General features: G+C 39.8%; 1 protein-coding gene across 1 annotated transcript in view; it reads right to left on the reverse strand.

Moving 5' to 3' along the window:
• Tnpo (transportin 1) overlaps positions 1–12,714 on the reverse strand; it is a 341,883-nt gene that overhangs the window by 23,529 nt on the left and 305,640 nt on the right. The window contains exon 18 of the mRNA XM_067145500.2: positions 1,050–1,170. Within this exon, the coding sequence (XP_067001601.1) occupies positions 1,063–1,170 (108 nt within the window). The 3' untranslated portion in view covers positions 1,050–1,062. The remainder of the gene's footprint in view (positions 1–1,049; positions 1,171–12,714) is intronic.

A 12,714-nucleotide genomic window follows, 5' to 3' on the forward strand; every position in this document is an offset into this window, starting at 1 on the left:
TCATCAGAGCGTGCTGTAGAACAGCATGCTCATACCACTGCTTCCTTGATTCGCACCAGTTCGCAATGTTGGAAGAGTTAACAGTCGATTAGTTAACATTTCACAGGAAAAGTTCAATGAAACGCAAGAAACCTAACAATATGTTAAATTTTAACTCAGTATTAACTAACTACTTGTTAGTATATATTTAACATGTGTTGATGATACCGGGCCTTAATATGTTAAAATCAGACCCACTAGGAGTAAAAGGAGTGTTGATTTTTCAATTATTTCCCTTCGACTTTGTATTAGAAGTATGCTTAAAGGCCTTCATATGAGTGACTGAATAGCTTTCTTTTCCACTGACAAACATCATAAGAACACATCCTAAATATAATAACTGCCAACTCACAATGACATTATAATTGAGACAATACTACAAGGAAACCATGATAAGCAACACCTTTTTTTTATTTTTTGCTATTTGCTTTACATTGCACTGAAACAGATAAGTCTTATGGCGACGATGGGACAGGAAAGGCCTAGGAGTGGGTAGGAAGCGGCCGTGGGCCTAATTAAGGTACAGCCCCAGCATCCAGCATTTGTCTGGTGTGAAAATGGGAAACCTTGGAAAACCATCTTCAAGGCTGCCGACAATAGAGTTCGAACCTACTATTTCAAGGATGCAAGCTCACAGCAGCGCGACCCTAACCACACAGCCAACTCGCCCAGTATAAGCAACACTAAAAGCGGAAGTATATGAAAATAACTATCAAAAGACTGCCCATTACATTAGAGAGCACTGAAAATATTGATTAATAATTGAATGAGCAAAAACAAGCAGTTATCCAATATCAACAATATTTTGGATATATTTAAACACAATCTATTGGTGGGGTGATAAAATATATGTAAGTGCATATATTGAAAAAAACATACAACAACACAGTTGATCCATATATATACATAAAACACACCAAACATTCATATACATTTTATGGAAAATCAAGAAAAGTTGGTACGTACGATGTATATTCAAAGAATTAATGTAGTAGGATATTATTTTTTACCTGTATGAGTAGTTCAGACACCATACATGGAATAAAGACGGTCTTTCAGCTGAGGGGGGAACTGATCTGAAAATCTCTTCCAGTTCTCCTCACCAACTTGATTCTTGAAACCGTGCAATATCTGGAAAGAAACCATAATGCTCATTTCCTATATGAGAACAAAATTAAGAGATGTTTTCTATAACATAACTCCTTCAATACAAAAATAGCATATTATGCAACAAGCTGATAATGGCATTTATTAAAACGTATGTTTAGGAAACGAGTTTAAACGAGTTACATTATTTTCATCCGAGCGTCTTAATTACTAGTACTGTTAATAATCAAGATACATATGACAGTTTACGTTTCACCAAAATTAAATGTCTAACTTTTAAGTTTTTACAATATATCTTAATTACAGTGTGTGTATACCACCTATGAGTACTGTGATAAAATCTAATCAATCAATCTTTACAAGAAATACCTCGTAACAAGATATACATCACTCAAATAAAAATTCTGATATTCATCAAACACCTTTAATGGTTTTTATCAGAAATTACAAAATAATACACCATAGCCCAATTCCTGGGGGCTTTAAAATACTGGGACACCCTCTCTCCAGAGGTCAAATATGGAGGGCCCCTACCCTGGGTTATGGGTGACGTCCTCTATGGCATATACAGCAGAGAAGATGAACATCGGTACAGTGAAGATAGCGGAAGGGGCTAACCCGTAGCGTCTACTCCAGAGCAGCGGCTATGAAAAGCGTCTGTCTCCATGTTAGGGGCGGCCTAAGTCTAAACCTGGCAGTAGGTATAAAATGCCAAGATAAGGAAGTGCTATTGATGGGAGATCTAAATGCACAAGTTGCAATGAAAAGACAAGGAAAGGAAGATGTTGTAGGGCACTTTGGATATGGAAATGTAAATCCAGAAAGCAAGATGTTCGTGTATTTTTGCATGAGGAACCAAATGATTGTTGGAAACGCCTGGTTTAGGAAGAAGAACGATCAGAAGATTACAAGGTATTATATAATCATCAAGAAAGAACACCGGAAGAACCTTTTAGATGTTACAGCCATGCCTGAAGAAGCCTTTGGTGGAGATCATAGAGTTGTGATAGGAAAACGAAGTAGGAAAGATTGAAAAACCCCCATTAAGAAGAGAAAAAACAAAGTATGGAAGTTGAAGGAGAAAAGCATACAAGAAGAATTTCAGTGGAAAATAATACCCTTGGTACCCAGGACGGAGATGGAGAATGTTGAAGATGAATGGAAAAGATTCAAGGAAGCACTGGTTGAATGTGCAGAAAAGGTATGGTAAAATATCAGGAAAGGTGAAAGACAAAGAGAGCCACTGGTTGAATGATAGGGTAAAGAGTAAAGTGAAGGAAAAGAAAAGGGCATGGGAAGCATGGAAAATATCTAAGACTGAAGAAAGTAGAAGAAAATATGTGCAGGCAAAGAATTTTACCAGGAAAGTAGTAGAGGAAGAAAAGAGGAACAGCTGGGCCTTATTCACACAGAAGATGAGAGATGATATGCAGGGCAGCAAGAAATTATTGTATGGTATCTTAAGAAACAAAAAGAGAGATCAAGTAAACACCAGATTTGTGAAGGATGAAGGCGGCATAATATTAACAAAGCCAGAAGAAATAAGAAATAGATGAAGAGAGTATTTTCAGAAGTTGCTGAACATGAGAAGTAATGACAATCATTCAACGGACCACCAGGAAAGGCAATTAGTTGATGAAGAAATGGATAAAGAAATCACAATGAATGAAATTGAAATGGCAGTAAGAAAGATGAAGAATGGAAAAACCGCTGGAATAGATGAAATGTCAGTGGAGATGATAAAAGGCAGCTGGAGCTGTAGGCCTGCAGTGGACATATCAAGTTCTCAGGATTGTCTGGGAGAATAAGGAGGTCCCACAGGATTGGCAAAAAGTAATAATCATCCCAATTTTCAAGAAAGGCAATAAGGAAGTATTGAAGAACTACAGGGGAATTTCTCTGATATCCCATGTTGCTAAGATAATGGAGAGAATACTGGAAAGCAGGATAAGGTTGAGGGTTGAAAATCAGATACAGAAAAATCAGTTTGGTTTCAGAACTGGAAGATCAACAACAGAGCCTATTTTCGTTATGAGACAACTATGGAAAAGCAATGGAAGTATGGGAATAATATGGTGATGACATTCATTGACACTGAAAAGGTATATGACAGTGTCTCCAGGACTAAAGTTTGGGACAGTCTGGTGCAAAAAGGAATTGGACAGGGAGTAATAAATATGATCATGGCAATGTACAAGGAATGTTGTAGTTGCGTGCAAACACAAATTGGCAGGACAAGTTGGTTCAAAATCACTAATGGGCTGAGGCAGGAAAGTGTTCTATCAGCAATCCTGTTTACAACAGTAATGGATGATATAATGAAAACAGCAAAAGCAGCATATGGAGGAAGAGAAATGAACATGTTATTTGCAGATGATATTGTGATTTGGGGAGAAGACGACATGAATGTTCAAGAACAGTTGGATGTGGTGAATGGGAAGATCGAAGAATGTGGATTGAAAATAAGTGTAGAAAAGAGTAAATCTCTTGTTATGACTAGAGGGGAGAAAGAAGGGAAAGGTCAGATTAGATTTGCAGACAAGCCCCTGGAAGTAGTGGAGACGTTCAAATACCTGTGGAGCGAATTAACGGAGAATGCTCAACTGGATGCTGAGATTAGTAAGAGGATTCAAGCTGGAAGCTGTTTCTATCATAGTGTAAGCAACATGTTATGGGACAAAGATGTGCCAATAGAAGCAAAGGAAACAATGTACAAGATGTATTACGTATCCATAACCACTTACAGAGCAGAAACTTAGACAATAACAAAGAAGGATGAGAGTCGAATACAGGCAGCCGAAATGAAGTTCGTGAGGAGTATGAACAGAAGAGTAGAAGAGACAAAATAATGAGAAAACCCGGGAAGAAATTGGAGTCGAAAAATTGAATGACAGAATCGAGAAGAGCCGATTAAGATGGTTTGGGCACATGAAACGAATGAGTGATGAAATAATGTCAAGAAAGGTGATGGAAATGCAAATGCATGGAAGGAGAGGCAGCGGATGACCATGATTGAGATGGAAGGACACAATCCAACACAGTATCAGAGAAAGAAACCTGGACTGGGACACAGTGTTGGAGGAGGAATGGTGGAAAGGCCGAAGAAAGTGGAGAGGAACCATATTTGCCCCTACCTGGCTACAGCTGGATAATGGGAAATGATGAGTAGAATATAGTTTGAAAAATATACAGATAGCCTGCCTGTACACTGACCACGAGTGTTACTGACTTCAACAGATGTCCTGCATAGATTTAACCTTAGAGCAAGATACATTAAAATAAAAGATACAAATTCATTTTTTCTCCATCCATGACTCACACATCCTCCTTGACCTTTGCAGCAAAAAATTGCCGCAATTTTCACTGATTCAAAATCAGTGTCACTTGCTTTTACCATTTTGGATTGTTGCTTTCAAGGCTTGGGGACCTGTTTGACTGGAAATCAATATTTATATTTGTAAGCTATAAATTTCATTTTTTTTTTTTTTTTTTTTTTTTTTTCCGTATTGAAGTGCAATTATAAGAAATGTAGGTGATATCACATCAGTCTTGGGATTAGTTTCAGCCACTTAGTGGCCATCTTCAGCCAAATAAAAATTAAAGAGATTATGTAATAACTAAAACATATGTATAACAGACAAAGATAATGTTGCAGGAATAATTGTAACATTAAATTACATATAATAACAAAATTTACGGTTATGATCCATCTTGTCATGATATGATGTCTAAGTTCACTTAGGACCTCAGGCAAAGAAGTAAATCTGGAAATGATAGCCAGAATTAGGAATGAATAAACATACAGAAAATAAATTAAAAGGAGAGAAATTATTTATGAGCCTCACTTCTAATGTCTGAAGTAGAACAAGCACTGGCTTGCTGGAGGAAGCAGGCAGGCCATGTAACAAAGGAGTGGGTAGTGAACTTGTACTGACTTGCTGTAGGAAGCAGGCAATGTAAACAGAGGTGTAGATAGAGACAGGAGGGGAGATGAAAGGGTGGGATGGTAGGGGGGGGGGGGGGGGGGGGAGAACAGAAGAGGTGTCTAAGGTGGGGCTGAAGGATGTGGAAAGAAATACTGCTGCTGATAGGAGAATTTAAAAAGATTAGAAAAGAAAGAATTCTTATCTGAGACATGATTAATAAAGATAGGAATTAAAAGGTCAAACGAAATGTTAGATTTCTCTGAAATTTCATTTAGATGAAGTTAGGATTGAAAAACTGTTCCAGGTGGATACAACAATTTTTTGTAATATTGAGCATGGCCCCTTTCTGTATAACTTTAAGAATTTTATGTCTTGGTTGATATTAGTGAAATGGTTAGTATTATCTATGTGCTGTCCCATGACCAAACGTCTGTTATATTTCAGGGCGTTAACAAGCTCTGAGTATCTTGTATGGAAGCTCCTACCTGTTTGACCGACATAATGCATTACAATTATTACAATTGAGTCGATAAACGCACCTTATTATTAATAATCTTGACCATGATGGTCGGGATTGGATCCGTATTGACTTAGTAACAGTAAATATGTTGGAAGATAGTCCGCCTAGTCAATACTATTCATTTATTTACCTTTCACCTTAACATCTGGTACATGTTTCGAGAATAGTATGCATTCTCTTCCTCAGCTAGTGGATTAAAATTCAGTATACAATAAGACCTGACTAAAATACGGGGGCCCCCATTAAAAATTCAAAACAATGAGTATGACAATGTGACACTTAAAAATTTTGAATAGTACAAACATAGAATTAAAATCCCATTTTGTCAAGTACAAATTAAAAACACAATATAGTAATGTCTAATTAAATACAACGTCTTGTGTCCTTGAAGGACACTGTGAATTCATATCATCACAAGACGTTGTATTTAATTAGACATTACTATATTGTATTTTTAATTTGTACTTGACAAAATGGGATTTTAATTCTATGTTTGTACTATCCAAACTTTTTAAGTGTCACATTGTCATACTCATTGTTTTGAATTTTTAATGGGGGCCCCCGTATTTTAGTCAGGTCTTATTGTATACTGAATTTTAATCCACTAGCTGAGGAAGAGAATGCATAATATTCTCGAAACATGTACTAGATGTTAAGGTGAAAGGTAAATAACTGAATAGTATTGACTAGGCGGACTATCTTCCAACATATTTACTGAAACGCACCTTATGTCGGTCAAACAGGTAGGAGCTTCCATACATGATACTTAGAGCAGGTTAAAGCCCTGAAATAGAACAGATTTTCAGCCATGGGACAGCACATGGGTGATACTAACTTAAAGTTCACTAATATCACGTAAGACATGAAAATGCTCGAAGTTATACAAAAATACCCCCTGCTCAATATTGCGGAAAATTGTTTTATCCATCTGGAACAGTTTTTCAATCCTAATTTCAATCCAAATGAAATTTCAGAGAAATCAAATATTTTATTTGACCTTTCAATTCCTATCTTTAGTAATCATGCCTCAGATAAAAGGATTACTTTCTTTTATAATCTCTTTAAATTCCCCTCTCAGCAGCAGTATTTCTTTCCACATCCCTGAGCCCCACTTTAGACACCTCTTCTGTCCTCCCCTCCCTCCCCCTACCATCCCACCCTTTTCTCTCCCATCCAGTCCCTATCAATGCCTCTGTTTACATTGCCTGCTTCCTACAGCAGGTCAGTACAAGTTCACTACCCACTCCTTTGTTACATGGCCTGCCTGCTTCCTCCAGCAAGCCAGTGCTTGTTCTACTTCAGTCATTAGAGGTGAGTCTCATAAATAATTTCTCTCCTTTTAAATTTCTTTTCTGTATGTTTATTCATTCCTAATTCTGGCTATAATTTCCAGATTTACCTCTTTGTCTGAGGTCCTAATTGAACTTATAGACATTACATCATGACAAGATGATCATAAGAATAAATTTTGTTATTATATGTAATTTAATGTTTTAATTATTCCTGCAACATTGTCTATGTTATACTGTACATTTATGTTTTAGTTATCACATAACCTGTTTAATTTTTATTTGGCTGAAGATGGCCACTAAGTGGCTGAAACTAGTCCCAAGACTGATGTAATGTCACTTACTGGATATATTGTACTGATAAGGTCAATTTATTTTTCTTGTAATGCAAATCAATAGTTGGAATAACAACAGTAGATTAAGTCAGTAATTTAATGTCTATCATTAATATACAGTTTCATCACACGTATTATAGTACGTCGAACAAAAATCTCATTACTAAATTCAACAATATGTTAGGGAACAAAAATTATTTTATTAAGCCGAAAAGGACACAGCAAACTCGAAATTTATGCACCATTGATTAATCCACTCTCACACGTACACCTAACAATGAGATCAGTAGTGTTCTAATCACTAGCTAGTATGAGTTTGAGTATTTCCTGCAGGCCAAGGTTTCTTCTTTGTCCAGAGAGATCAGCACAATCTGGGAGGATGAGGGTCACAGTGAATTCGGCACAAGACCACACTGAGATGGTGGTGGTGGTGGTGGTGGTGGTGGTGGTGTTGGTGGTGGTTTTAAGAGGAAGTACAACTATGCAACCATCCCATATATAACACTAATATGGGAGAAAAAAATTGAAGGGAATCCAACAGTTAAAAAAAAAATGAAGGTAAGGGCCAAAGAAAGACAAGGGCCACGAAGGGCATGAAAATGAGACTCCCTAGGATTCGCAAACCCAATACCGTCGGAGTAAAAATAACAAGAGTTGACCAAGGAAGGTCAGATAGTATAGACAAAAGTGAGGAACCTGACACATGGAAGTGCAAGCAATGTCAGGACTCTAAGGGCCAATTGGTCACCAACCGATTGAGGAGAGGGGATCCTTCACTCTTTAGGAGGTACACTATGTGATCAAAAGTATCCGGACACCTGGCTGAACATGACGTACAAGTTCGTGGCGCCCTCCATCGGTAATGGAATTCAGTATGGCGCTGGCCCACCCTTAGTCTTGATACAGCTTCCACTCTCGCAGGCATACGTTCCATCAGGTGCTGGAAGGTTGCTTGGGGAATGGCAGCCCATTCTTCACGGAGCGCTGCACTGAGGAGAGGTAGTGATGCCAGTCGGTGAGGCCTGGCACGAAGTTGGCGTTCCAAAACATCCCCAGGTGTTCTATAGGATTCAGGTCGGGACTATGTGCAGGCCAGTCCATGACAGGGATGTTACTGTCATGTAACCACTCCGCCACAGGCTGTGCATTGTGAACAGGTGCTCGATCGTGTTGAAAGATACAATTGCCATCCTCGAAGTGCTCTTCAACAGTGGGAAGCAAGAAGGTGCTTAAAACATCAATGTACGCCCATGCTGTGATAGTGCCATGCAAAACAACAAGGGGTGCAAGGCCCCTCCATGAAAAGCATGACCCCACCATAACAGCACCGCCTCCGAATTTTACTGTTGGCACTACACATGCTGGCCAGATAACATTCACCACACCCACACCCTGCCATCGGATCGCCACATTGTGTACAGTGATTTGTCACTCCACACAACATTTTTCCACTGTTCACTCATCCAATTTTTACGCTCCTTACACCAAGTGAGGCATCGTTTGGCATTGACCTGCGTGATGTGTAGCTTATGGGCAGCCGATAGACCATGAAATCCAAGTTTTCTCACCTCCCGCCGAACTGTCATAGTACTTGGAGTGGATCCTGATGCAGTTTGGAATTCCTGTGTAATGGTCTGGATGGATGCCTGCCTATTACACTTGACGACCCTCTTCAACAGTCGGCGGTCTCTGCCAGTCAACAGACAAGGTCGGCCTGTACGCTTTTGTGCTGTACGTGTCCCTTCATGTTTTCACTTCATTGTCACATCAAAAACAGTGGACCTAGGGATGTTTAGGTGTAGAAACTCATGTACAGACTTCTGACACAGGCAACATCCAATCACCTGACCACGTTCAAAGTCTGTGAGTTCCGCGGAGCGTCCCATTTTGCTCTCCCACGATATCTAATGACTACTGAGGTTGCTGCTATGAAGTACCTGGGAGTAGGTGGCAGCACAATGCATCTAAGATGAAAAACATATGTTTTTGGGGGTGTCCGGATACTTTTGATCACATAATGTAAGAGTGTGTAGATCTTTCATTATCTATCCTCTGACTACAAAAAACTATGGCCTCCCACCGTGAAGGCCAGAAAGATGACTGCCACATGGCAGTTGTCTTCTTAATTGGTCTCAGCTTGTTGGCAGTTCGGATAACTAGCCACTCCGATTCCCAGAGCGCCAAGATGGTTCGACGTAGTTGAGAAAAAATATCCGTATTAGGTACGGTCAAAGGTCTAGGTGGTAAAAGTACCACTTCTTTTGCAGCTTAATCCACAAATTCATTTCCTGCTGTATCAACCTGGCCTGGAAATCAGCGAAAATGATTCTGGTGCCAGCATCGCACAAACTGGTTAGAAGGTCATTAATCTGCTGCACCAGGTACTGTTGTCAGAAACAGTTATCAATACACTGCAGGAAACTTAACAATTTGGCACACACAAGAAAAGTTGCCTCCTCTGTCACTAAGCACAAACTGCAGAGCTTCTAAGAGAGCAAAGAGCTCCGCAATATAAACACTACAGAAACTAGAAAGGGAGATATTTGAACTAACATTATCGGAGACAAAAGAACACCTCTCATTTTCTACTATCCTAGAAACGTCCATGAAGACGTGTCGCCCATCTGGATACTGGTGAACGAACTCCTGGAAATTCCTGCAATGAACAGAGGTATCCATGTTCATCTTGGATCTATGGAGTAAATCTAGATCTAGATATATATATATATCCAGCTGTGGAATGAGCCATACAGGTACATCGCTAGGGATCCACTCAATACAACAACCGAGAGCCACATCCAACTCACAACACAAGCTACCAATTCAAATCCCAACCGAACATGTAGCATTCACCCGATTTTGTACCTCCAGTTAATAGTTGGGATTTTGTGCATTTTACAAATTTTGGCAGCGACTGTATCATCTGCTGCCTTCTTCATGAAGATGAACTCCTAATTCAGTAAGCAGGCTGGAGATGGGGCTAGTACAGGAAGTTCCGATTGCCAGCTTAACTTCAATAGGGCCACACGAAGAGCCACTGAGAAAGTCTATCCATGCAGAAAACCTTCAACTGACTAATGTACAGCTACCACGAGTCTCTTATCAAAATGGAGACCCAGGAACCTAAAGGTATCTACCATCAGTAAGACACTGTTTCATCCATCCTTCCGGAGCTGCACTACAGAGCTAAATTATCTACATACAGCGATGGAATGACTGCAGGCCCAGCAGCGGCAGCTATGCCGTTGTTGCCAGTTGCGAACAATGTGATACTCTCTACAGTTCACTGTGGAACTCCATTTTCTTGAACATAATACTGATAACATACACTCCCCACTCGGGTGCAAACGTTGATAAATTTCCCCAAAATCCGATTCAGTGTAGGTAGTGAGTGTCATAATCCTTTTCCAGGTCAAAAAGAATGGTGACTAGGTGTTCTTTCCGGAGAAAGGCCTCCTATATGGCGCTCGCCAGTCTAACCAGATGATCGGTGGCAGAATGATAAGAGTGAAAACCACACTGGCAATTAGTCAAGAGACTACTCTCCCCCAAGGCCCACACAAGTCGCCAGTTCACCATCCTCCCAAATAGATCACAGAGGCTACTTATAACGCATACTGGCCTATAACTATCCAGAAGCTTTGAATCTTAACCTGATATGGGACTGGTATTATGCCAATCCCAAGAAAGATCACCACTGAGATTGAAACACTCTCTCATTCCATATTCTGTTGAATAGTATGAGGATATCACTGAGACATTGGCCACTCAAATGTTTAAGCATTTCATTGTGGATTTTTTCCAGTCCAGAAGCAGTGTCCCTGCACAGCACGAGAGCGTTCCGCAATTCCCAATCCAGGAAAGACACGCTATAGGAATACAAAGCCAGCCCTGTAGTGTAGGGGTAGTGTGCCTGCCTCTTACCCAAAAGCCCCACATTCGATTCCCAGCCAGGTCAGCAATTTTTACGTGGATCTGAGGGCTGGTTCAAGGTCCATTCAGCCTATGTGATTACAGTTGAGGAGATATTTTTGACTGTGTGATGACAGCTCTCCAGTCTAGAAAGACAAGACTAACAGTCAAGAGGATTAGTCGTGCTGACCACATGAAACTTCATAATCTGCAGGCCTTCAGGTACAGTAGCGGTCACATGGTAGGCCATTCGAAACTATTGCACCATGGTGTTTTCTTTTTTTTTTTAAGCACTACAGGTGAAGGAGAGGCCTCTGCCTCATGCTTAACATGCAGAAATGCAGGGTTGTACCTCCCACAGCTGGGCGTATCTCTGAAATATGATAGGATGTGATCTGCAATGGCTGACAGATTCGTAAGTATATCTCCATCAATAATTCTGTGGACTGGCAGAGTTATGTCCACACTAATGATGACAGAGTACATGTCATCATGAAAGACTCACACTTTTCCCAAGCAAACTGCTTAGTCTGTTCAATCAAGGAACAGGCACTTAAATGCATATGGTTAGCCATCACAGAATTTCAATGATGATTAAAAACCCTGCCTAATACTATGCATTGCTGCTGCAATTTTGTCGATCTGCTATGGGATTTGTTTCTGGCAAGGAATACTGGATGAAGAAGGTATTGTTTCCTCTGCAGCAGCCAGAATTCCAGTTGTAAAGGAACAAATTTGGTCATCAACAGACTCCAGCACTTCAGGGCCATCACTGCAAGTTTTGTAAACTCTGGCCAAAATTTCCCGCTGTAATAACCTCTGCTACGGTACTTTGGTCTGTTTTTGATTCCTAAGCATGAGAAGTATCAGGAAGTGGTCACTATCAGAGAGGTCATCATGAACAGGGTCTCTCATATAAACTAAGACCAAACACACGGTGTTTGTACTCTCCACTACCACGGCTAACACAGCCGAACTTACGTCACGCGTCGCCCTGCATTAAGTGTGTATACAGCCGTATATGAAATCTTACCTTATAAAAATGCTGAAAGTGCCATCCTTCCTGGGTTATACAGGCACAGCAAGCTCACCGAACAAAAGATTAATCGGCCTAGTGCGCATGCACAGATGGATTGTTAAGCCTGTACAGACAGTGCAACAAACAAGTCCCATGCTCAACCACATGCGCACTGCCTCTACATGAGGACAACAATGGATGATAATTCCATTACGGAAATGCAGTTATTTTGGCTTCATAGATAAGGCATGGAATACTGTGGATGTTATTCTACTGCTCCCACCCACAACAGGTCGACTACTGTTAAGGTTAAAGGAAGAATCCCACCTTCAAATATATTTTTTGTTTTTGTTTTTTAATAGCTAGTTTATGTGATTATAAACATAATCCAGCTTAAAATTTAGTTGATTGGCTGAAAGATTAGTACATGTTTCGTTCTTCTGGTTTGGAACATCTTCAGCTAAAAACATAGTAAGATATGAGAATTGGACATACAGATTTTTAAAAAAACACTTATGAGGATGATAAAAATGTTCCTTCATATTAAGTATTTAAAAAACCACTCAAT

The sequence above is a fragment of the Anabrus simplex genome, chromosome 4 (genome assembly GCF_040414725.1).
Source record: "Anabrus simplex isolate iqAnaSimp1 chromosome 4, ASM4041472v1, whole genome shotgun sequence".
Classification (NCBI taxonomy): domain Eukaryota; kingdom Metazoa; phylum Arthropoda; class Insecta; order Orthoptera; family Tettigoniidae; genus Anabrus; species Anabrus simplex.